We start from the raw sequence: 26,580 nt of genomic DNA on the forward strand, positions 1-26,580 counted from the left end.
GGTCGGCTGACTGATTTTCCTGACTTGCTTGCATTACCACATAAGTATTGCCGATACTATATCCCTGGACTGTTCCTGCCATCAAGGTAGATGAATTAACTCCACTATTGGACAGGTGAATTTAAAAGCCACATTGCAGAGATTTGTCATTGAGCTGCGGGTATTAGTCAGAATAGGATTTTCCTTATATGCACTATTCATAAGTCACTAAACAAATAAGTAGGTCGTTTGTGACATTGACTGATTTATTGTTATTCCATTGAAAACCAATATGTTCTTTAGATCATTATTAAATCATTTGGAACATCAGGTTTTACACTGGGGAGTTCAAAGTGGAGTTCATGCTGTTTTTAAAGAAAAAGAGAGATATACTAAAGACATTCTGAAAAATTCATGCTAATGAATCATTTCATATTATTGTGATTAATATACAATTTGCAGCAGAAGATTACAAAAAAAAGTGCAGAAAAAGTATATTCATTATGGTCCCAGAATTTTAGGACTACAACCATTACTAGAACATTTTGATGGCAAAATAATAATGTTGGCACAATAAAAAATAAAAGAATTCACTATAACTGTAAAGTAATAGCAATAACTGATAGAACTACGGGCCTTTGGTAGAAAACCTATTTACCATGGTAAATTTCAATATTTCTCAACCTAGATCTATAAAATACAGCTTATTAAAAACTATCCTGTTTGTGGTTTTGTTTGATGCTTTTTTAAACTTAACATATACATATATAAAATAAGTAGTAGTTTGTTTTTTAGTTCTAATATAAATTTAAATCCACACTTCAAGATGCAGTGCAGAAGAGAGTTTTTTTTTCAGGCCACAAGCAAAATGAGCAGCTTTATTCAGAGCCTTAACTATGTAAAAAAAAAAAAAAAATGATGAAAATTCTTATTTCCAGAGGGGTTTCTGCTGGTTACAAACGGCCACCAGCCTGTTCTCATTATCTCTTGAAAGTTGGAAGTTCAACGTGCACGGTCCAGCGCTGTGGAAGGTCTTGAATGGATTTTGTGCTGCGGAGACTTATTTATGGCTGTGAAATTTAATAAGCAGGGTGTGTGTAATCCTCTTCCCAGCTCAAGCAGTAGGCCTGGGGACTAACATGCACCACAAGGGTACGACACCACACGCTCAGTACACAGATCTGGCCCCATGATCAGAGAAAGGGCAGAGCTTGCTGTCCCAAACAGGGGGAGTAGAATACAGCATTTCAGCTTGGCAACCACAAAAGCTGGCAGAGGGCTGAGAAACTTGTGTCGAGTGGGTCAGACTGAGAGAGACGGGCGTCGGGTGGACTGGAAACAAAGCAAGTAGGCAAGTCGAGTGGCTTGTGACCGAAGCAAGAAGCCTAGCAGATGCTGGCCCAGAAGGCCACTAACTGGATGAGGATAGTTCACCACATGGGCCCACAGGGATTAGGAGTCAGAGAGAGGTAAACAGATTAGTCTAGAAAAAGAGGCAGCATTTTTAACCTCATCACCTGCATAGCATCTTCAACCCAATCACACACTTGAGACCAAATCTGTACCCAAGAATCTGCACCATCTTGTCAGGAATACCACCCAACTTACAGTAGTGCCCACAAACAACACCATCCATGGAAACCTGGACACATAGTCGATGGAATTTAACTCTTTTACCCTCGGATGTCAGATAAGTCGATACGGATTTGGATTTTTTCCAAATCAGCAACTTTACATCCAAAAGGACATAATCTACTGCAACATGCCATTGAAAACAGGATTATTTCTCATTCTGTTCTTGTTTACCCTCCAAGCCACTAGAATCAAAGGTAAGCCGGTGTTTGAATGCCATTCTAATACTGTTTTATTTAAACAAAGTCTTATAATTGAGCAAAAACAGGACTTCTGGTAATGTACAACACCTCAGAGCGACTACAGTCTGTGCGATTCCTCACACAATAGCATTTTCCTGCCCTCGGTGATCGAATGGGCTTTTAAATATTTTAGGAGCCAATTTGCGAGGACAAAAAAGAAACCCAAAGATTTTTCTTATGCAAAACAAAGCCTGATGTCAAATCATTTGATCACATTTTTGTGGCGAGCACGCCATTATCACTTCCTTTTTGGCACAATATACTGGAAAAGTTTGTTTCACTAACATATCATGCAGGTTCTAGTCTGGCTACAACGTTCAGAAGCTCCATTCATTAGCAGAGAGAAACAAAAGGCATTCTGTTTGTGCCCGTGTGGAACGCTAATCTTTTCTGGCTTGTAGCTTTGCTGTGGGGCCTCGCTCATCGCTTCAGAAGTACAGCTCAATTAGCAACACCGCCCCTCATGTCTGCACATGTGCTCGGCAGGCTCATAGACAGCAGTGGGACACATGATCAAATCAGTCATCCTGGGTTATCTTTGAGAAATTGCACCACTGGCCCTACATCTGCTCATTTGCTATTTAACAGATGTGGTCAGATGTTTTGTGACCCAGAAACACATTGTTAAGACCCCTGTATCTCTGAGCGATCAGCTCACTGTCTTCCACCACAAACATCTCTAAATAGGGCCACCTGTGGCTCTAGAACAGGGTATCTTTTGTGAGTGATCAAAATAATTAGACTGAAGGTCCAATCTGATTTGACACCAGGGTTTCAGATGAAAACAATGGTGTAATTGTTACAGATTCAGCAACGATAGCCATACAGTATAGTAGTTTGTATGAATCTATAGTAAATGACTGACCACACTCTACTAAAATCAATTAGCATTATAATGCAGGTACTGGTAGAATTTGCAAAATTGTCCCATTAAAAAAAAAACATTTTTGCAAACTCAAAAAAAGCACACATAAATACAATTTACTGCAGTTTCCAATTGAAATGAACAGTAGAACTCATACTTTTATTCCTTTTTCACACAAATTACAAGCTATCAATTAATAAAGGTTTATTTTTGCGCAGTTCCTTGCACAATACTATGCTATGATCCCAAAACACTTTTACTATAGTTCATGATTTGCAAACTACTACATTTGCATGGTTGCATCACATAAACAACTCCGTATGACTTTTCTGATGTAGTAAACTTGCTAGGTAGCTCACCTGGCACATCACTGCACTTTGGAGCAGTCTGAGTCCCACAAAACATGAGTCTTGTAGATGTTGCATCAGCAAATGTGTTTTTACTGTATGTGTTTTTACATCTGGATGACGTAATCAGATTCCAAAAATTACTGTAAGTACTTGTAATTAGATTAAATTACATTTTAAAATAAAATGTAGTCTCATAATCAGAATACAGGTACTTTTTTATTGATTATATGACTATATATTACTCACACATTTGCTATAAATTATTCATAATTTATTGATTCTCCCCAATTCCTCATCTTTCAAATATTCCCTTCTGAAATAGATATATACAATATGCTAATTTTTTGAGAAGGACCTGTATATTCAGAGAGTATTCCAGTTTTGTGGATGCTCAAACAAAAACTAGTCACTGGTCAGATGGCTGTAATTACACACACAGCATTTGACCACTGGATTCACAAAAATCCTTTTAATTTTAAGAAGTGTTTCCTCAACATTTCATCAACTACTGATGAACACATTCATTTTTATTTGAATTATCACTCTGTAGGTTAACCATGTATTAATGTGTCTTTGGAAGGCTTTTTTTCTTTCAAACACATTGAAATACAAATTCAAGATATTTCTCATTTCCATGTAATGCAAATTTTTTCTTGTTAGTGTCACAGTGTGTCGGAGGGAAACGAGGAGATGACAGTCACAAACTTGTTTTTTAATTGATAATTCAACAGAGGAACATGAACATAGGGCATGCAGGAGTACACACATTGGATGTGGTTTAAAACTCTACAAGCAAACATCAGGCAGAATACATCTTTATACTAAACTAAATGAGGGACAGACAGGTGCGGGGAATCAACTAATAATGAGACAACGAGAACAGGAAACAAAACCAAACATGAGGAAACATGAGGGAGAACTCAACAGATACAAAACATGGGACAGAGTCCCGGGGGCGCTTTGGGGTTCTCGGATGGAAGGCCTCCATGATGTTGCCCGTTCCAGGACCCATGGCGGATCTGGCAGTTCGGGGCACAATGGCGGATCTGCCAGCTCGGGGCACAATGGCGGATCTGCCAGCAGCAGATTGCGGGGCATTGTCCGAGGCCGTAGCCTCAGCCCCACATGGCAGCGCATCCTGGAAGATTATGGGCTACGAGGCCCTCCGTGGGCCATAACCGGGGACTAGAGCCCTCTCTGGGCTTAACTGGGGATCAGGAGCCCTCCCTGGGCTTAACTGGGGATCAGGAGCCGACACTGGAGCGAGCTCTGGGGCTGGAGCCAACACTGGAGTGAGCTCTGGGGCTGGAGCCGATTTAGAGGCGAGAATGAGGGCTGCTAGCAGTCCTTTCCTCCTCATCCCCTTCCTACGGTTGAGGGTGATCTGGGTGGCCGGTGGGCTTGAGTCGGCGGCGGTCGGCGGGCTTGACTTGGCGAGTGCTGAGCGGCCGGCGGCCTTGACTTTCAAGCGGCCAACAAGCTTGACTGTTGAGAGCCCGGCCGTCTTGACTTCCGAGCGGCTGGTGCTCCTGGGCTGAGGACCACAGTGGAGCTTCGGAGGACAGCGGGGAATTTGGGGTTGGGCTGGTGGTAGGAGCCGTTAGAGTTGTATGTGGGGGATCTCGGCATGGGGTGAGCTGGGGAGACGCAGTGCGTTCCAGCGGGAGCTGGATGACGAGGCTTGGGAGGTTCCTTTACAACTTCAACTTCTAAGTCAGAACCATTTAAGAAAAGCACTAGATTAATCAGCTCGCTCAGGGAAAAAAATAAAAAAATTCACCCACCGGAAGATCGCAGCGGATTATCTCGTCATCCAGCCCTAGCAGGAAGCACGCACTGAGAGCGGCATCATGCCAGCTCACGTGGTTGGAGAGCTCGAGAAAACCCTCCATATCTACGCTCCAACCTCAGACGACCCTGCCGCAAACCCCACAGCACGTCCTCAGCTGCTGACATCCTTTTGTTGGGGTCGAGCCTTCTGTCAAGGTGCGTTGGAGGGAAATGAGGAGATGACATTCACAAATTTGGTTTTTAATTGACAATTCAACAGAGAGGAACACGGACAAAGGGTGCACAGGAGTACACACATTGGATGACGTTTAAGACTCGACAAGGAAACATCAGGCAGACTACACATTTATACTAAACTAAACAAGGGACAGACAGGTGCTGGGAATACACTAATAATAAGACAATGAGAACAGGAAACAAAACAAAATATGGGCATAAGGAAACACGAGGGAGAACGCAACACACACAAAACACGGGACAGAGTCTGACAGTTAGCTGAATCTCTTTCAGCCAATATATTTATTTCAAGTTCCCCCTGAGATTTTAAGGTAATAAGTTAATAATTAAGTAATACATTTGCATGTTCACGGTTCTCTGATGTCACATGACATGCAGGCAACAAATTAAAAATATTTTTTAGTGAGTGTTTTATTTTGCTTGTTATATTAACATGATTTATTTTGATTTTACATTTTTTATAATGAAATAAATTAGCTTCTCCTTAAACGCGCAAACCTCCTGCAGTTCACTGATCCCCAGTTTGGGAATCCTTGACATAACGTGCACTTCATTATGTTAATAGCAAGAAATGTAAACTATTTTCTTTTTATTTGCATTTTTATAACAACGTGGTACAAGATTATATAATTTAAATCAAAATGATAAATGAGTTAGGTCAAAAGTAATCTAAAAGTAATCAAAAAGTAGTCTGATTAGATTACCTTAAATGTGTAATGTAATGGATTAAGTTACTAACTACAATTTTTGTCATGTAACTTGGAATCAGTAATGGATTACAATTTTCAAGTAATCTACTCAGCTCTGGCAGTACCATATTTTCAAATATGATAAAGCAATAACTTTTTAGTGTCATTTCATTTCTGAACTGCAGAAATATGTACAACAACCAACATAATAAAATGTTACCAGATTCATGTTCCTCTTTTTCGGATAAAACTGAATGCACATTTGGAAGCAATCAATGCACATTTCACATTTTTAAGTGTTGCGAAGAAGACACACAATATCATTTTGCAGAAATGTCGTTTTTGGAGGCCCTGTACCCTACTTTTAGATAAACCACAAGGTACGACATTGCTTTGATTTGAAATAGAGACCTAATATCATCTTTCAGTTTCTCAAGAGGCGTTGAAGTGGCTCAGATCTTACTTGGATGGGACAAACAATTTGTCTGTTTTTAATGGATCTGTGAGTCTCGCATCTAAAAAGAAATTATAAAGATTACACAATAACCTCTAAAGATATCAGCTCTTAAATTAGTCAGAACTGTTGTCATCTGATGAAAAAACATCCAGATGTATTTTGATACGAGCTATTAACTGTATACCTGTTCAATGCTTCATTACTGTAGTAGGTAATTAAATGCATTGCTGTCATTTTGCAGTACATATGTTCACTATGGCAATGACATGAACTGAAGTTAATGAAGTGAGCTTTTCATCCTGAACTTCTCTAGTCTGTAAATACCAGTAAAACACCAGGTGTAAGTCTATTACGGGAATGACCGCAGGGGCTGGTTAACTCTGGTTAACTCTTAACAGCTATCTCTGGCCACAACTGATTAGGTAACAGGTCAGAAGGTGGGTCACCGTGAGTATGAATACTCTTGGATGTCAACGTGAGTTAGTTTGAGGGTCTTAGGCAGGTAAGAACTTTCAATGACACACCACTGTAAAAATGTAATCACAAAATTGATCATTTAAAGGGCTAGTTCATGCAAAAAATTAAAATTCTAGGATAATTTAATGACTTTCATGTCGGTCCAAAAATGTATACATATATTTTTTTTTCTTCTGTGGATCACAAAAGGAGATCTTTTGAACAATGTATCAATGTTTTGTTTTTGTCCAATATTGTTTTAAACCCCATTATATGGACAAAACAGCTGAACTATCCTAACTGCTGACATAAAATTGAGTTAAACTCTGTAAACTGAAACTGAATAGTAATGAAAAATTATTGAATGATACGTTGGATAAAAGGAAAACAATAATGACTACATTTAGAGGCATGATTTTTTTCATTTTAATAATCTTGAAGACTTTCTTTCAGCTTGGTCTTTATGCAAAAATTCTGTGATTTCAATCAAACTCAATTAAGATTACTACAACTGGAGAGCAAACCTTTTCAACTCTTATCTAGTGAATGCACTTAACATCTGCCAGGATGGTGTTATAACCGACTGCTTGACTTAGGCCTAATCCAATTAAATGTTCATTCAGCATACTAATCATAGACTTAAAGGGTTTCAGATGGTCTCTGAGCGAGTGTAATTACATGAAGTGCAATTATATGATCCACTGGCTTACTGATCTAAGGTAAAGGCAATCCTGCTCTTTTGAAACAATTAATACATGCTGTTGTTGTGACATTTGCAGAGCTCACTGCTGACGACTCGAGTCTCAGGATCAGAAATGTGAAGTACAGGCACTTCCTGGAGACTCCACAGCCAGTCAAACAGCTGACAGATGGCAGAGATTCACTTTCTCTAGATGCACATCGAGCTAAGAGATCAGTGCTGTTTGGTACGGGGGTGAAAGTTTGTCCTCATGAGAGCATGGCGGAGGTCATCACCAGCCATAAAGCTTACTACAAGCTAAGAGGTAGGACAACATCTACCCTAAACACCACAAGGGACAGAGCCTTGAGCATCAGTGCCTAATTCGGCAACAACACCTCAGATCCTCATAAATCATAATTCACTTCCCAATCATTCCAAGCCTACTGAGAGATGAAGGATCATGCCAAGCCAAAAAAAGAAGTGGGTCTGAGCCAAGTGTAGATAAATGTAGTGTACTTTTTTAGGCTTGCCTTCTTTGAGTGTTATAGTATGGACTTTTCTATGTTTCTATATGTGGTAAGATGAAAATGAAAGAAATTGAAATTAAACATTTTGTATTTTGTATATTTCTTATATTTTTCATTTTATATTCAAAAGGTTTTTTTTTATATATATATAATGTATACTTTATTCAGCAAGGAGGCTTCAAATTGACCAAATTTTATAAAACATTTCTATTTCAATTATATGCTGTTCTTCTAAACTTTCCCCACAACCTTTATAAGTAATGTTTCTTGAGCACCAAATCAGAATTAGTTCTGAATGATCATGTGACACTGAAGACTGAAGTAATGGATATATCTACATTAAAATAGAAATCAGTTAATTGAAATTGTGCAATATTTTAAAATATTGCTGTTTTTACTGTATTTTCTACAACAACAACAATAACAAAAACAAGGACTTGTGCTATAAGTGTAAAGATTAAATATGAGCATAAGAGACTAATGTTTAACAACATTAAAAAATAAATGAATAATAATAATTAAAAGTTATCATTGGCCCCAAACTTTTGAATGGTAGTGTAACTGAGAATGCAATGTAAATGCATCTCTATAAACAAAGTGGAAAAACCCTTAAAAATCCAGTCATTATTTACTATTCCTCATGTTGCTGTATGACTTCTGTAGAACAAAAAACTTGAAATTATAAATAGTATGCAAGTCTACAGTGAATATGGACAGAAACTCTTAAGCTTCAAAAAGTTTCACAGAATTAGTCTGCATGAAGTCAAAAGGGTTTGAAATGACATGAGAGGGAGTAAATTATGACAACAATGTCATTTCAAGTGTCCCTAAAGACATATTTCCACCTGATCAGACCCTTACATGTATCCTAATGTAGTCAGGTTGATTCAGTCATATTAAATAATATTTTTGTCCTGAATTAAACCCAATTACTTTAGACAACACCACATGAGGCCCCTTTTTTGGGTCACCTGACAAAACATTTTTACACTGAAGCAGATAGCATGATATTAAATTACTGGTACAAACAAGCTAAAGGTGAGGCACATTTAGCTGTCAGATGCAGTTAAAAGATACTCTTAATTAAATGTCCATAATAACTGTGTTGGCAAAATGAGATAATGGAAGATAGATAATGGTATGTTTCATCTGTCAGCGGTGCAGATAATTAATTTTAAGTGTCCCGGCATGTTTTATCAGGTCCTCACCATCTCTGCTCAATTCTCTAATGATAAATAATTCTCATGATATTAAACAGTTTGTCAAGAAGCTGTGTGGGAGGCCTTCCGGATCTTTCTTGACAGAGTTCCTGACACCATGGAGTACCAGCAGTGGGTGTACGCCTGTCAGAGAGACTCGCTTTGCATGGAGGATCTGGCCCAAAATTTTAGTAGCACACAGGAGCATCTTGACATGGTAGCCAGTGTGAGTAGCTGCTCGTGTCTGTTGCCAATTCAGTCCTTTCGTCTTGCCAATACAGCCTAATTGTGCCAATGTTATAAAACTGAAAAAGGCTTTTTCGTAAATTCTCATTTACAGAGAGTGAATGCTCAAGATGAACAGGAGAGGTAAGAATCCCGAAGATGATCTTGAATTGAAGGTTTCAGTATTCATGGTATGGCGATTTACTTGTCTTCATTTTGGTCCCAAACCCATCAAATTATCTAGAATGAGGTCACCTGACTAGTGGGAGATGAGAAATCTCAGCCTGTCTTTTAAAAAACAAAGTTTGTTCATATTTGGTGGCCTAGCTAAACACTGCTCTCTGACCTGATCCACTTTAATAAGAGGGATCTGTGCCCAGACATATTACGCTTGGGTGTTAGAGCCACACAAACATACTTGGGCTTATATGCAGTCAGCCCCTTTATCAGGAACAATGAATTTTATTGCATTTATCATTCTCAAGTTGCTTTGTTTTCAATTATTTTTAGGGCTCTCACACCTGCACCAGATGAGAAATGTAAGTCCTCAGCATCCGAATGAGATAGAAATATTGGCTGATCTTATAAAAACGTGACTGATTGATGGCTTTTTATGCTTCAGGTTCAAAGAGTCCTGCAGAGCTTTTCATCATGGATTCTGACAGCGTACGGCCACTAACTCATGCTTTTTAGAATATGCACTTAACATACTGATGAAGTCAGAAACAAACCAATTGACTATTCTCTGATCTGATAGGAAACTGGGGCACCAGATGTTGTCCCTAAGAAGCTGATGGAGCACACTGTGGAGTTCAGTGTGACTATAGTAGACCCCATGTACAGCACACTACTGAGGGATCCAGGCAGCCCTCAATATGAAAACTTCACTCGCGATCTTCATGAGAAGGTTAGGTGAAATCAACTATAAACATATGCCATTTTACACAGATTCAAGCTGTTTCAAGCTACTAACAGACAAAGAGTCTGTGATGATGTTGAGCTCAAAGAAGGTGAAATATGGAAACAGGAACACTGAAAATAAGCAGGAACGTGGTTATGAAACCTAATAAAAGAAATACATTTTAAGGGGCATTGAATGATAACTGTAATAAAAAAATTGAAATGCATTTGTGTTGAGAACATTTTAGAGAACTTTAGAGATTCTAGAGATCTCAAAGTGGAAAAAATAGACAAATTACTACAGAAGGTTTTAAAGCAGCTTACCTTAAAAGATCAGAAAAACAGGAAAGCCAAAGAAGAATTGGGTAACTACAAAAGCCGCCATAAGATTAGTTAACATAAGACCAGAGCCATGGCACATGATTTTACAGCATGGCATCATGCTGGACAATCCAAAATCAATGGAAAGGATATGTAACCTACTGTGCATAATTTATTGAATTATGCAGTTGTTGAAATAAAGCTTTTACAATTATGCCTAGAATATTTTCATTTACACTTTTGCAGATGCTGCATGTGTTTGACAAACTTCCTGGGTTTAAAGAGATTCGGGAGCTGGGATTTCGGTAAGTTGATGCTGGAACTGTGGGATTCACCAAGATATTACAGTCCACTGAACTTGAAAATTGTATTTTTGGATGGGTAATTCTCTCACAGGGCCAACATGGGGCAAGTATAAAAAAAAAAAAAAATTGGCAAATTGCATTCAAAACAACTGTGTTTCAATTACAGTACCATTATGTTCTGTTGTACTGTAGACTGTGTAGTTTACTCATAACACATGCTTGCTTACTACCTTATGATAGTAGTTTTTGGGAAAAATAATTAATAATTAATCCTCATGTACTGTTAAGAACGAATCTATATTCCCCAAAAAAATCCCAAATCATGTGCATGTGAAAATTAATTTTAAAATAAACCTATATTAATTAACTTAATTTTTTTAAAATATAAAACAAATCCAAGTAGACAGCTGGAAAAAAGTGAATCTGCACATTCAGTTCTCATAAGATTTAAAATAGTCATTATGTATCAGCCTGATAGGCCAATGATGATTGGCCAAGTATGATTTTTTGAGGTATTAAAATGGCCTTAGGGTCCTTCAGTCAACATGAGGGCTAAGACAGACAATCAAGACAATCAGGTTAATACAAGTCCATGCAAAACCTCATTCAAACCAATTTCCTTCATAACATTGGTCAGCTCTGAAGGTGCTGCAGCAAGCTATGCTGTAGTGTTTGAGACTGATGGGACACGGGCCATAGGTGACACAGACTCCACTGATGAATATGGCATAGAGGGAGTCCTAAAGGGCATGGTGGTCAAGGCGCTAAGTGAGGACACATCACTTCCTGTGGACGTGCTTTCCCTTACTTTCGAACCAGGTACACAAAATCAATACAATCAATATAAGAGCCCTAGACAGACTGCAAATATTTAACCTTACCTGATTTACCCTGTGCAGACTCTTCAACAGCAGGCAAGCAGGAGAGCATGAGATCCAGTACTGAAATCAGCAAAGAATCTATTTTTTTACCTGGGGAAATGAGTACACAGTCCACAAAAACCAACTCAGAGGACACTATAGCACCTTCTGGAAGTATGGGCATCTCTTTTGGAGATCTGGGCCCTGACAGGACTCAAACTGATTTTGGTGAGGGGACAGAACAGAGTGATATACAGAAATTAGCTGATATATCATCCCACGTTCCCACACAACCAGTACCCACGGAGCTAATTAACAGCTCCCATCTTGAGGGTTCAAAGACGGCAAGTCTAACCACTGAAGTCACTTCAGCGTCTGAAGGTAAATCTTTCATATTTGTAGCGAGTAGTGTACAAGAGCACTTGCTTCTGAACCAAGACCCTTAAGTTAGGCAGCCTAAAAATGAGAGAATTAATTGTAATTTTGCATTAGATTTATTTTCAAAGACTCTTTTTGAAACCGGTTCTTTGTTTTCAGGTTTGCAAAGAACCACTACAGTGGATTACCAATCAAAGTGGTCGGAAGTCAAAGAGGATGTGGGAAATGAAATTGTTGCCACAGCTGCACCACTGGAATTAGAGTCTTTTGATGTAACAAAACCATCTACTTCAACTCAACCTGAAATAGATTTTGATATAACACCAGAGGAGACTCCTGCAGAGGCAACATCATCAATCTTGACATCCCCAACCCCTACTGAGCGAGCTCAAGATGTTATATTTCATGAAGATGACACAGTTGGCCCCTCCGAACCTTTAGAGACCTCTACTGAAGGTCTTCCTTCATACCCTAAAGGTCCAGTTGAGTTGCCCACTTCAGTTGAGTTGCCCACTTCAGTTGACCTTAGTAATCATGTAGAATCTGTCGGTGCCACAGTAGACACACTCCATCGAAAGGTGCCTCCACTTGGACTTACCACTCCAGAACCAATTCTCCCTGCAGCAATTCCCTCTGAGGTAACGCCCACAGAAGACCTCATTTCACATCTGACCCCGGACAATTTCCCAGATGAAGAGGGACAGACTCTCTGGACAGTTCCACCTCCCCCACATGAAGATAGTACAGATATTGATAGAGAAACACAAGATGTTGAACAGTCTGATGAGGAGGATGACACTCTGGACCCTGGGAGTGGATTCCCTTCAGAGGTCGACGAGAATCCACAGTCCTCAGCTCAACCTCTAGGTTACGTTACCACTTCTTCTAACCAGGCCAAAGAGTTAGTTGTGTTTTTTAGTTTACGTGTGACTAATATGATGTTTTCGGAGGATCTTTTCAACAAGAGTTCCCCCGAGTACAAATCACTGGAGAACACGTTTCTTGAACTGGTAGGTAAACACACTTTTGTCTTTGACTGTATCTTGCTGCATGCCTTTCTATCCTCAATTTGTTGTTAGCTGTACTTTTTTCATTTTTATTTGTGCATAGTGCATGCTGGAAAAACTGAATAGATAAAGTGTGTCATTTGTCTGCAGGGATTTGACAGAAGGCATCTGAGAACAGTGTTGTTCAAAATGCAATAGACATTTTTCTATAAAGCCTTTGTATAAAGGGTTTGGGTGACTGACAGAAAAGTGAATTACATTTCTGTGCATTTTGAGTAAGAATACATATTTTGTCACTTCAAATGTTTTGCTCTGAACTTGGTTTACCTTACATTTCAATTTAGACAGAAAAACACAGAATGAAACCTGGTATGGCAATTTCAAAACATAATTAAGCAATCTCACACAAACAAGAGTGTTGTAGTGCTGAATATTGGCACGGCTGCATTTCATTTGATTTATAGGCATAAGGCTCCAGGTAATCACAATCGCTAACGAAACTTACATTTTAGACAAAATTTCACCACTTTGGTTTTTTTTTTCTGCCAATGAAAATTGTTCCAGAACAAACAAAGCATTAAGCTTTGCATGTCACCAAGCAACTTGACCTGCATATGAGTGGAGCAGTTTTTCCTCCCTGTTCAAAGTGATGCATAATCACTCCATTCCAAGTGGACTCACTTTTTTCCATTTTCTGCTCTCCGGTTACTCCATGCTCACTAGAGTGAAAACCTGCCCCGAACAATCCTAATACAAGAGAAAACACAAATGCTTCAACGTTCAAAAAAACCTGGTACTCCTCCATGGAAAAACACTCCACTTCCACTCTGTACCACTACACTCCCATACAACATGTACAAGATTGTTAGAAACAAGGAATTTTCAGAACACCTCTTGGCCAATCATATAACACCTTCACAAATAAGTGTGGTGTTGCTTTTATTCAGATAATATTTTGTAATATCCTGCTTTTTTTTCAACTAGAGACAATTCTCTGAACCAAGTGACTTGCCAAACCCTGAGGCTTCTAGTCAAGTGACTGAGAGAGAACAGAAGACATTAGCCTCAATACCGGTACATCTATATCCAAATTTGAAAAAGCATAATTAATCACTTTTTAGCACTAAATTCTGCACTTTTGTCTAACAACTTCCCACTTCTGTTCTAACTGCTGATCAATGAGCTCTCTAACCAGCATTAACCAAAGCTAAAAGCTTACTCTATTGCTCCATTTGCCCAACCTGCAACATATTTTTGTTACTTGTTTTATACTTGATAGTGTGAGTGTTGCCTTATTTCTCAGGTTTCTCAGGATCTCAGTGCACACTAACAATGAAATGTACATATACAGTAGGCATTATAGGAGTTTATGCTCATATAAATTGCTTAGACTGTATATCTGTAAATAATATTGTTTTCTTATTTGTGTAAAACACAGAGGAACCAACTTCACAATCTTGTTGAATTAAAGACCAAAAACACAGAGCACGCCAAAAAATACCTCAGGGACCTGCTGTCTAGTTTTGTTTCTCTAAATCTGCTTTTAGTTGGTTAGGCTGCCTAATGATTTTGAATTGTTCTTCGGTGAGACACGTGTCCTTGAATGTAATCTGTTTCCAAATGTTGTTTATTAGAGTGTTACATCAATGACAAAGCACTTTTTGATTTTGAAACTAACAGCTCAACTAATTCTTTGTAATAAAAGCAATTCACAGAGACACAGTAGCTGCTTTTGTGGCTTATTTTGAATGATCTCTTGTAAGATACATATTTTAAAAAATCTAGACTGGTCCAGACTGGTTTTCATGTGTGTTAAAGAGTACATGGCTATTCCTAATGCTTCTTGTTTGCAGTTTGTTATCTTTATAATTTATTTCACACAGCTCCTAAGGTTTTAGGGATTCTTGAACAACTTGCAACACCTTATGTTCTGTTCTGTATGATATCGATTTTGATTTAGAAATTTATATGAATCCCAAGACACAAAGACTTCATTTCCAATAATAAGTGGTTGCCCAAACTAGCATTGTGTTGTAGTTTCAAGTCACCAGACTAACACCAGTGCTATGAGACCTTTTGGATGATCACACAAACTACTAAAACTCTGGTCACAAGCTGCTCTGGTAAGTATCTAGGTAAAATGGCCATAAAATGAGTTCATTGATTCATAAATGGGCTTTTAAAGGATAATCTGATAACCTCTAGATATTTCTGTTCTTGCGAATTCTACGAAAGGAACATTGATTTTCCACCGTACACATCAATTTTGCCCATTTATAATTCAACGTTTCGGTAGCTTTTGTAGAGAACGCTGTAATATTTTAGTCCTTTACTAGGTTTGTATTGATTTCAGCTTCTCAAACCTTGTAGGATGCTCATTTTCTCCTGTCTCTACTGGTTTGTGTAGCAACCATTTCGACTGGTCACAGAGAACAAAAAGTATTTCATTTTTTCATTAAAATAAGTAATTAAATTAAATATAATCAAAAATTATAGAACAGAACAGCACTAAAAGAGATCCCTATGAACCAGTAGATACAAGTGTATGTCTCACCGTGCATGAGAATGATGCTGACTGTGATAATTCATTTACCTATTTGGAAATGAGTGTTACTGTATATATTAGATGATTCCTTCTGTCCTGTGACAGAAATCAAAGGTCATGACACTGGCATGAGCTAGACAGTAACACTGATTGAGGCTCAGCTCTGAGTCACAGCGTGGCCTGTGGAGAAGAATAACACCTGCTCTGCCCTGGCACTTAACTGAGAGCCGAGAGGTTGATCATGACTGGCAGATCACCTCCTGTTATACAGACGTGCACTTACTTTACGTGCACTCTGCTTGTTTACTCTACATTCACTATTAAATGATTAGAATATTTAATATTTTAAAATAAACATTTAATTTAAATTAAATCAAACAAAAATTTAAATAATTAAAATATTAATGATATTTATTATATTCATCCATTATATTTAAATATATTCATTAAAATTATTTAAAATATTACTTATGTTTTGAATAATACATTTGTATTAAATATTTGAAATTGTTAGTTACCTCATATGTGAACCTGGACTACAAAACCTTTTTTTGATTTTTTTGATTAGTTGGATTTATATTGTTTTATTTTTTGTTAGGATCAGACAATGTTTGGAAGAGGTTTTTGTATTTGAAAATCTTTTTTTTTGGCAGAGATACAACTATTTTAAATACTGAGAAAAATGCCTTTAAAATTGTACAAAGGAATTCTTAGCAATGCATATTACTAATCAAAAATTGAGTTTTGATATATTTAAGGTAGAAAATTGACAAAATATCTTCATGGACAGGATCTTTACTTAATAAACTAATAATTTTTGGCATAAAAGAAAAATCAATAATTTTGACCCATACAATGTATTTTAGGCTATTGCTAAAAAATTTACCCCAGCGACTTAAGACTGGTTTTGTGCTCCAGGGTCACATATTATCCAGACATGGCCTTCACTCCTTTTGTGCTACTTCTCACTCTCCATGTTCACTCTCCATTCACTATTAAATAATTAATACTATTTAATCTTTTCAATTACACAACATTTAATTAGAATTCAATTAAATGAAAATGATCAGTTTTAAAATATATTGACTTGAAAATACCAACTAAAATAATGTAATTATTTAAAATATATAATAAAAATAAAAATATAAATGAAAAATGTAAAATATTAAATGTATTTTGAATCTACATTTGAATTAAAATTGTAAAAACACATTATTTTTTTTTTAAATTTTAATTCCTGACTATTCATTATTAAATGATTAAAATATTTTCATTACATTAAACAAAAAACAAAAATTAAAGGCTAAAAATTGTGAATTATTAAATAATATGCAAATTAGAGATTTTCAAAATAATCTCTGTGACTCTTATGTGAATATATCATATCCTCAAGTCTTCCATCTTTTGTGTGACTGATGCAATCAAGCTCTTGAAATCTTGAGCCGAGATGAATGACTGAGCTGCTACGCCCTATTTCTCCTGAACAACCGTCTTTATCTCTAACTGGCCCTCCTCATGCAGAATGAAATGAGCAGTGAGAAGGTTTTGCATATTGTAATAGGATGAGAGACAGACACTGGCCAAAATCTTTCATTTTCTAGCAGTTGAGGAGAATTGCTTCAGAACTGATAATCCCAAAAGTTTCACAACTGAGCTGCATTACATTCATGCACAATTAACCAGTCTGCACTAGTCAGCAATGATGAAAGAGAAGTCGCAACTCACTCATTTCACCTTTATCTCTGCTTTCCCACAGCTCCTGCCATATCTACAGTCCAACCTGACTGGATTTAAGGAGCTGGAGATTCTGAACTTCAAGAACGGCAGTGTGGTGGTAAACAGCAAGATGAAATTAAACAAACCGCTTCCATACAATGTTACAGAGACCGTGCAGTGTGTGCTTGAGGACTTCTGCAAGGCTGAGTCTAAGAGATTGGACTTGGAAATCGACTCCCAATCAGTGGATGTGGAACCAGGTAAGCACGGTGTTGAAAGAAGAAACCTGTATGACTTTATGAAGATATTTAAAAAAGTCTCATCCATACAATGGATGTCGATGGGGACCAAATGTTCTTCAAAATATTTTCTTTTTGTGATAAAAAAAAAAAAACTGCGAAAAAAGTCATATAGGTTTAGATGGACATGAGGGTGAGTAAATGATGAGAGAATTTTCATATTTGAGTGAAGCATCCCTTTAACCTTCATAATGCATTCAAAATCTGTATATGTTTTTCACATTCCAGGTCCAGAAGAACCCGAAGAATTGTTGTTTTATAAAACAGTCATAACTTAATATTTTTCAACTAAACCATATTGTATCTGATCAACAACCTCTCATAAATATTTAAAATTACACACAAACCACAACAACAAATATTATGATGCAAAATATATATTTCAATACTGATGAGAAATCTTATTTGAATATATCATTGTATGAAATTTATATGAACACCAGAATAATATGAGAATCACCAGCATTAACCTCCACTGGAATGATGGAAATGAATTAGATTCCTTTGACTTTATTACTCATGACTGCTGAAAAAGACTCCAAATTTATGATACCTACACATTTATTTCTAACAAATCAACATCAAGACAACATAAATATTAATCTGAAAAGTTTTAAACAAAATAAATAATAAAATACATTGCATTTCAGATGAAAAAGTTTTCGTGCTGGAATGGTTCGTCAATGTAGGTGAACATATTCATGCTTATCAACAAAACACAATCTCAGAAGTGTGTGAGAAAAGGCTAAATATATTCTACAAAAGTTTTTTTTTTTATAATAATTTTTCGTTCTGGGAAGTGTGTGAGAAAAGGCTAAATATATTCTACAAAAGTTTTTTTTGTTTGTTTTTAGTGAAAATTTGTATGTGAATTGGCAATTTCATCTTCCAGGTAGCAAACGACTGATTCCTTGTCAAGTTAAAAATGCGTTATGAGAGATTTTCGGTTAAGAAAGTTCTAGTTAAGGGCTCCACTGAGTCATTCAGTGGCTTTCATAAAAATGTGTCATGTGAATTGGGGCAGAACAGTAAACTAAAGCATCCACATTAACGTAAAGGGATAACCACACCTGTATTAAGTCTTTAAGCATCTTTGTGAGTCTGGCCACAAGTATTCAATTCCAATTACTGCCTATTGTCTAATCCAGCCGATCACGCAGATCCATGTAAGTTTATGGCCTGTAACGAGTTCTCCCGCTGTGTGCTGAACACGTTAACCACAGAGCCTGAGTGTCTGTGTGACCCGGGCTACAGCACGGTGGACGGCAATCCCTGCACCAGCATCTGTGACCTACAGCCTGAATACTGCCTGAACGGAGGACTGTGTGAAATCATACCAGGACACGGAGCGGCCTGCAGGTACGTTAACATGAGAAAGCGGATTAAAAATCCATTCATTTCAATGGTGATTACAAGGACACAGAGTAACATCAAAATCACCTGAGCAAACAGCCCCAAGTCCTTCACCTGCACTGTCAGAAAAATAGAGTGGAAAAATTGCACCTTTAAGGGTACAACAGCTTGTCACTGGGGAAGTACACTTGAAGGTACAATTTTTTACCGTATTTACCCGTACTATGTGTATGTATCCTTAAGGTAGTAATGCAGGGTAAAATGAGGTACAGTACAAAGGGTGATTCATAGTGGCAAATTTTTCTGAGAGGTTATGTAAAACAAAATGTAATGCTTTTTTCTATAATATAATGAAATATTTGCAACATACTGTATGTTGCTTGGAAATTGGGTCATCAAGAAACTCAGTTTCAACAGTTTATTCAGTTTTATTATATGGATTGACTATAGATTGATAATGTTTTACACATTATTTTATTGTTTATAATTATCAAGTTCCTGAAATACCTTGTCCCCTTCACTTTTTATGACATTTATAGGTACATTATTAATAGTTAGTGCAAAATAAGTAATTAATAATATAAAATTCCCCCCAATTGTTTTTTTTTTGTTTGTTTGTTGGTTTGTTTGTTTGCCATTGCTGCCATTCATAGTTAAAAGGTGGATTTTAAATAAGTAATTCCAAGGTCAAAGTTCATAGGAAGAAGAGGCTGGCAATTTTCCCACCATGTAGAAAAAGTTAATATCATTAAATTTACTTGCACTACATTTATTTATTTGTTTATGTTTTGAATGACTAATTTAAATGTGTAATTGGTGTTGCACTGTGTAATGTTTGAGTGAAAAAAAAATTTGAATGAAAAAATTATTTGAATTTGATTGAATTTATCGATTTGAGTATGATAGGTAACCAAACTTAACAGAATTCTAAAAAAAAGTCAGAAAATATCTATATTTTTTATTTTATAATTATTTTATTTAATTATTATTTTATTAATTTTTTTGAGAATGATCCAAAAGTTTTTTTTTTGTTTGTTTGTTTGTTTGTTTTTTATCAGAACACGTGGCTACTATTGATTGAAAATCGTGCTGTTATAGCATCGACCTGAGGGGCAAACCAAACTAAGCAGCCAAACCCTGACCCCTTGTTATGTGACAGAAAATTATTAAAAAGTGAAGAAGAAAAAGTTGAAAATTCTAGAGAGGCGAAAGTTATACGGATAGGAATCTTACACATTTCTATCCATTCCACATTTTTTCTAACATGTTTTTTCTTAACCACTTTTAGATGTCCTTTAGGTAAATTCTGGCACTATCATGGAGAACGCTGCAACGAACTGGTGCCTGTGCCAATTGACCCTCTCCTTTTCATAGCCTGCCTGGTGGGAAGCCTCTCAGTGGTTTGTGCTGTGATAGGCATCTTGATTTTCATTAACAAGAAATGTATACGGACCAGAAAGACCATAAGACTTGTGTAAGCGGGGTTTTCTTTTTCCCCTTTTCTTTTTATTTAGACATTTGATTTTTCCTCACAGATTTGGATTTGCAGTGGTGACCCGTTTTAATGAGACACATGCTGGTGTTAAGACCTGATCTCCTTTGTATTGTAGGCGTTCACAACCTGCATTCCTATTTGGTAATACTATGAGAGTAAATCCAGTTTTTGAGAATGACGATGGGGTTTTAACACATGTGTCAAGCATCCTCTGTCCTATGAGCTCTGACTCAGCCTCCTCACAACACTCAGGCCAAGGCACTTTTCGATCATGTGAAAGTTTACAGCTTAGTATTGAGGTAAAGTGTACTGCTGGTATTTTTCATGATCTATTTAATCAATGTCATAATCGCTACTAACATCCATAATCATCCCATTTTTCATGAAATTCTATCTACGTCCTTTGTTAGAGATTTTGTGGAGAGGATGGACTAACTTTTCTTGTTATGAATATCTTTGCAATGACAAAAGTCACATTTACAGTAGGCTTTGTTCAGACCGCAAAAATGATTATTTTTTTTTTTGCATATCTGACTCGAATCAGAACAGCAAAAAACACATGAAATTCCATGTATGAATTTGAAATCTGGAGAAGATTTTTGCAATTGGTTACATATCTGAGTTCTAGAAGGTCTAATGTACAGTATGATGCCTAGAAAAAGCAACCTGTTAACATTCTTATTCCACTCAACAGAATTTTTATTTTGTCAGACTACACAGCTCATTTTGAATGGATTTAAATACCAAACTGAATATGTGTGCAGTGTGAACAAAGTCTAGTAGCCTGAGAGCCTACAATATGCTACAATATGCTACCATCATCCAAAATATTATTAGTCTGCAGACTGCATTCGTAGCATATTGTGAAAAAGTTCATTATTTTCCATAATGTAATGATAAAAAATTAAACTTTCATATATTTTAGATTCATTGCACACCAACTGAAATATTTCAGGTCTTTTATTGTTTTAATACTGATGATTTTGGCATACAGCTCATGAAAACCCAAAATTCCTATCTCAAAAAATTAGCATATCATGAAAAGGTTCTCTAAACGAGCTATTAACCTAATCATCTGAATCAACTAATTAACTCTAAACACCTGCAAAAGATTCCTGAGGCTTTTTAAAAACTCCCAGCCTGGTTCATTACTCAAAACCGCAATCATGGGTAAGACTGCAGACCTGACTGCTGTCCAGAAAGCCATCATTGACACCTCAAGCGAGAGGGTAAGACACAGAAAGAAATTTCTGAATGAATAGGCTGTTCCCAGAGTGCTGTATCAAGGCACCTCAGTGGGAAGTCTGTGGGAAGGAAAAAGTGTGGCAAAAAACGCTGCACAACGAGAAGAGGTGACCGGACCCTGAGGAAGATTGTGGAGAAGGACCGATTCCAGACCTTGGGGGACCTGCGGAAGCAGTGGACTGAGTCTGGAGTAGAAACATCCAGAGCCACCGTGCACAGGCGTGTGCAGGAAATGGGCTACAGGTGCCGCATTCATCACAGAGAAGCAGCACTGGACTGTTGCTCAGTAGTCCAAAGTACTTTTTTCGGATGAAAGCAAATTTTGCATGTCATTCGGAAATCAAGGTGCCAGAGTCTGGAGGAAGACTGGGGAGAAGGAAATGCCAAAATGCCTGAAGTCCAGTGTCAAGTACCCACAGTCAGTGATGGTCTGGGGTGCCATGTCAGCTGCTGGTGTTGGTCCACTGTGTTTTATCAAGGGCAGGGTCAATGCAGCTAGCTATCAGGAGAGTTTTGGAGCACTTCATGCTTCCATCTGCGGAAAAGCTTTATGGAGATGAAGATTTAGTTTTTCAGCACGACCTGGCACCTGCTCACAGTGCCAAAACCACTGGTAAATGGTATACTGATCATGGTATTACTGTGCTCAATTGGCCTGCCAACTCTCCTGACCTGAACCCCATAGAGAATCTGTGGGATATTGTGAAGAGAAAGTTGAGAGACGCAAGACCCAACACTCTGGATGAGCTTAAGGCCGCTATCGAAGCATCCTGGGCCTCCATAACACCTCAGCAGTGCCACAGGCTGATTGCCTCCATGCCACGCCGCATTGAAGCAGTCATTTCTGCAAAAGGATTCCCGACCAAGTATTGAGTGCATAACTGAACATAATTATTTGAAGGTTGACTTTTTTTGTATTAAAAAACACTTTTCTTTTATTGGTCGGATGAAATATGCTAACTTTTTGAGATAGGAATTTTGGGTTTTCATGAGCTGTATGCCAAAATCATCAGTATTAAAACAATAAAAGACCTGAAATATTTCAGTTGGTGTGCAATGAATCTAAAATATATGAAAGTTTAATTTTTATCATTACATTATGGAAAATAATGAACTTTTTCACAATATGCTAATTTTTTGAGAAGGACCTGTATTGTTTAAACGTTTGGGGTCGTTAAGATTTTTAAAATGTTTTTGAAAGAAGTTTCTTCTAGCTGCTTCTATTTGATCTGAAATAGAATAAAAATAGCAACATGTGAAATATTAATATTTTAATATCATTTTATTATTTTATTTAAACAGTAATTTTCCAGTCTTCATGATTCGTCAGAAATCATTCTTATATACTGATTTGGTGCTCAAGAAACATTTCTTATTATCACAGATGAAAACAGTTGTGTTGTTTAATAGTTTCGTAAAAAACGTGATACAATTCTTATTAGGATTTTATGATGAATATAAATGTAAATACAAATCAACTTAGAATTAGAAATCTTTTTTTAACATTATAAATGTCTTATAAATGTCATTAGAAATACTCTCACCTTTGATCAGTTTAACACATCCTCGTTGAATAAAAAGTATTAACTTGTTTCAAAATAAATCTTACTGAACCCAAACTTTTGAAACAGTGCATATATTCCTTTTTATTAAAAATGTATGGAGCAACATATTTTGTAGATAAAGATTAATAAAATATGGGGACATTCACCCAAAGTGTAGGGCAACAGGCCCCAGAGGGATTGTATCGATATAAATTGATATAGATGCACAGAATATTCTTTCAGGGATTCTTATTAGCTACCAAATCTGATAATATTTGTAGCAGAATATATTATGTGCAATAATAAAAAATAAATGCACCAATAAATAAGATGTTAGATCAAATTACTTCAAAATCAGGCTTTAGACATTGCACTCAATTACTTATAAAAAATAAATGCACCAATAAATAAAATGTTATAATACAATAGACTATATTAATGCAAAGGGAAGGACTGTACAGAATAGCCAGCATCCTCAGCAAAAAAATATGTTGCTTTTGGTGAATCAGCTGTTTGTTGAGTATGTCTTCGTCTAGAAGAAACTAAAGACTAAAGAAAATGCATCAGCAAAATCCACGCATCAGTATCCTCACTAGTGTTAACACAATAAAACACATTCATAATAAAATAGATTTAAAACAGAAATGTATTTTCTTCTATAAACAAGTTACAGACACAATGTATTCAAAAAAAAAAAAAAAAAAATGCCATTCTGAAACCTTCAAAGAAGCAACATTATAAGAAATGATTTTTCAAGGAGGATACTAGAAACAATTGACAGTATGCATGGGTTTTGCATCTCATTTAGTCTAAATGTGCATCTGTAGTTGTCTAATCTAATGATATTATGAATAATAATCAGTCATTTTTTCCAGCAACAGATGTTTTGCTGTTCAAAATATTGACAGTCTGCATTGTCATAGAGTGCCAAAAATGTACCTTGCTTCTTTGCTTTGCAAGAACTTGTCTCCAGTGAAAACCTGTTCAATATTGATGGTGGTCTGTTATTCCTTTTCCAGATCCCCAGACAGCTCTGCACCAGAAGATCAGAAAAGTTAATGTCAGAAATGGTTGACTTCCATCAGTGTGTACCACATAACGAGGTAAGCTGGTGTGAAAACAACTAATTTGATGTTAACATTGACCATAAATAATCACGACAGCATGACTTATCATGTCAAGATGATAAATCTTTGCCATCAAAACGTCAACCATCATATAGAAGAGGAAATACTGTTATTAAACTAGATGTTTTGGGAATGTTGTGTCCTTCCTGCCACTGCTCAGTTCCATTTAAAATCGGAAAATGACACTTTTCTTTCACAATCTCAGAACGCAGATAAATAATTATGTATTTAAAAATAGTTAATAATTATACAAATATCTTGGCATGTAATGCAAAATCAGAAGCAGCATTATTTGGTCTAGTAGGCTTAAATACTTGGCGTTGTTTATAGGCAAGAAGGTTGAGAGTTGACTGAAGATGTTTATTCACTGAAGTGTGACTTAATATAATACATTGATTATTCCTGAAAGTAATCCTCTTTTATGTTGGTCCTCCAGTGGAACTGGTAAATTAGCAAACTATGAAGGATGTGTAAACAATAGAATAATGAGCTTGACAACTAAAATATGAAGCCAATGGCTGTGTTTCAAAATCAATGCGCTGACTCAATAGTGACCTAAGTAATGTGTTTCTGGATAATGCATTTCATAGAGGATTCTCACATAAGTACCCTTAGGAAAATTAACCATGAATGGTTAACGTGTAACAAAACCATTATGGTTACTTTTTTTGTTGTTGTTGTTGTAAGATGAGTTACCATGCTCATTGGGGCTTTTAAAATTATGTGTACCACAAAATAATGGCAAGAAAACACTTATTAATAAACTGAATCTGTCAGAGCTTTTACTGAATCAACATAGCACAAGTTATTACTTTCACAAAGGCAGCCCGATCAAATATAATCTGATATTGTTCATTCTTCAGACTGTAAATTAAACCAGAGAAATGCGAACATAGCCAGCCTTCATTTCTGGAGTAATTGTGAATGTCTTCACAATGTCTTTAAGATGTTTATGATTTAGAATGTATGTAAAACTGACATCTTAAAGACGTCCATCAGGTGTTTGTACACAGCAGATGCTTTCCAGATGAAGTGACCTTTAACAGACATCTTGCAAACGTATGTGTGCTACTGTACATATTAGCAATGCAGGTTAGTTGCTTAATTTTCCTTTGAAGGGATTTCACCCCCCAAAAATCTCTTAATTTACTCACCCTCAGGTTATCCAAGATATAGGTGAGGTTTTTCTTCAGTAGAACAGTAAAGAAGTTATTAGCTGAAACCAGTCCATGTTGATTCTGAAAATGCTGCTGCCGTCACTAGAGAGTCAAAACAAACAAACAACAACAACAACAAAAGATATCAGGCAACACAGAATGAATACCTGTCGCTCCTGACCATATATTAAGGTCAGTCTGTGCAAGAAACTGAACATTTATAACATTATTACCTGTAATAGTCCATTTTGTAATATCCAGTTTGTGAACAAATCATTTTTTCGATGTATAGTCACATGAGGGTGTGTTGTCATGTGGTAACTATTCATTACCCAACTGCTGATGATTTTGTGCATATTGTGTTTAGTTTTCTTGAATGACCAGGTTGTTTTTCCTCGTGCTGTATATTACAGACGTGTCGGAGGTCCAGCAGGGCTTCTTGCTGTTTTTTGAGGAGTCCTGATAGTGAAAGCTTTGAAGTGACTGTTTTATGATGTCCAGACACTTTCTTAAGCTAAGAATGGCACCAAAGCTCTTCAGCACTATTCGTGCAACTCAGCTTTGCTGGTTTCTTGTTGACATTTGGTGAGTGTATGATACAACCGCCTTACTCATGGATCAGCCATCCTCTTGGACAACTGAAGGAATACCTCCAGGAATGAGGACTTATATCCATCCTAAACTTATTTTTAATTGTATCTGCAAAAACTGTAAACTGCATATGAGACATGTAACGTGTTGGATGCTTTGAACCCTTGTCAAAGGTTTGTTTCCTCCCTCACAATGAGGTATCCGTTTACAAATTGATACATTGGGTTGTATCTTAAATAGAAAATAGATTCTAGTCACCTCTTCTAGTCTATCCTCAGTGTCCCAAACAAAGAAAATGCATGTAAAGTATTTCTGTTACTCTTAAGGGTATCACTTTGAGGAAAAAAAGACATAAATACTGACTTGTTGCCATGGTGTCTTTTTCTACATCAAACAGAAAAGGTAT

At 36.7% G+C, this 26,580-nt stretch overlaps 1 protein-coding gene across 1 annotated transcript; it reads left to right on the top strand.

The window, feature by feature from the left end:
• Positions 1–1,225: 1,225 nt before the first annotated feature.
• Positions 1,226–26,530, top strand: LOC122148183 (interphotoreceptor matrix proteoglycan 1-like). Its single transcript, XM_042774268.1, has 18 exons — positions 1,226–1,808; positions 7,478–7,702; positions 9,166–9,332; positions 9,447–9,475; positions 9,842–9,870; positions 9,954–9,997; positions 10,089–10,238; positions 10,799–10,857; positions 11,495–11,676; positions 11,757–12,098; positions 12,255–13,105; positions 14,087–14,176; positions 17,404–17,623; positions 18,811–19,021; positions 20,304–20,489; positions 20,626–20,809; positions 24,319–24,402; positions 25,997–26,530. The coding sequence occupies exons 1-18, from the start codon at positions 1,637–1,639 to the stop codon at positions 26,075–26,077; spliced, it is 3,306 nt and encodes a 1,101-aa protein (XP_042630202.1). The 5' UTR covers positions 1,226–1,636; the 3' UTR covers positions 26,078–26,530.
• Positions 26,531–26,580: the final 50 nt, after the last annotated feature.

Source organism: Cyprinus carpio, chromosome A17, assembly GCF_018340385.1.
Source record: "Cyprinus carpio isolate SPL01 chromosome A17, ASM1834038v1, whole genome shotgun sequence".
NCBI lineage: Eukaryota > Metazoa > Chordata > Actinopteri > Cypriniformes > Cyprinidae > Cyprinus > Cyprinus carpio.

What these genes read in the sequence shown, in the direction of transcription:
- LOC122148183 (XM_042774268.1), top strand. Translation starts at nt 1,637, where the DNA reads ATGGAATTTAACTCTTTTACCCTCGGATGTCAGATAAGTCGATACGGA. An exon ending in AGCTTACTACAAGCTAAGAG is followed by an intron (nt 7,703 to 9,165) that starts GTAGGACAACAT and finishes GATATTAAACAG; the next exon opens with TTTGTCAAGAAGCTGTGTGG. An exon ending in TCATCATGGATTCTGACAGC is followed by an intron (nt 9,998 to 10,088) that starts GTACGGCCACTA and finishes CTGATCTGATAG; the next exon opens with GAAACTGGGGCACCAGATGT.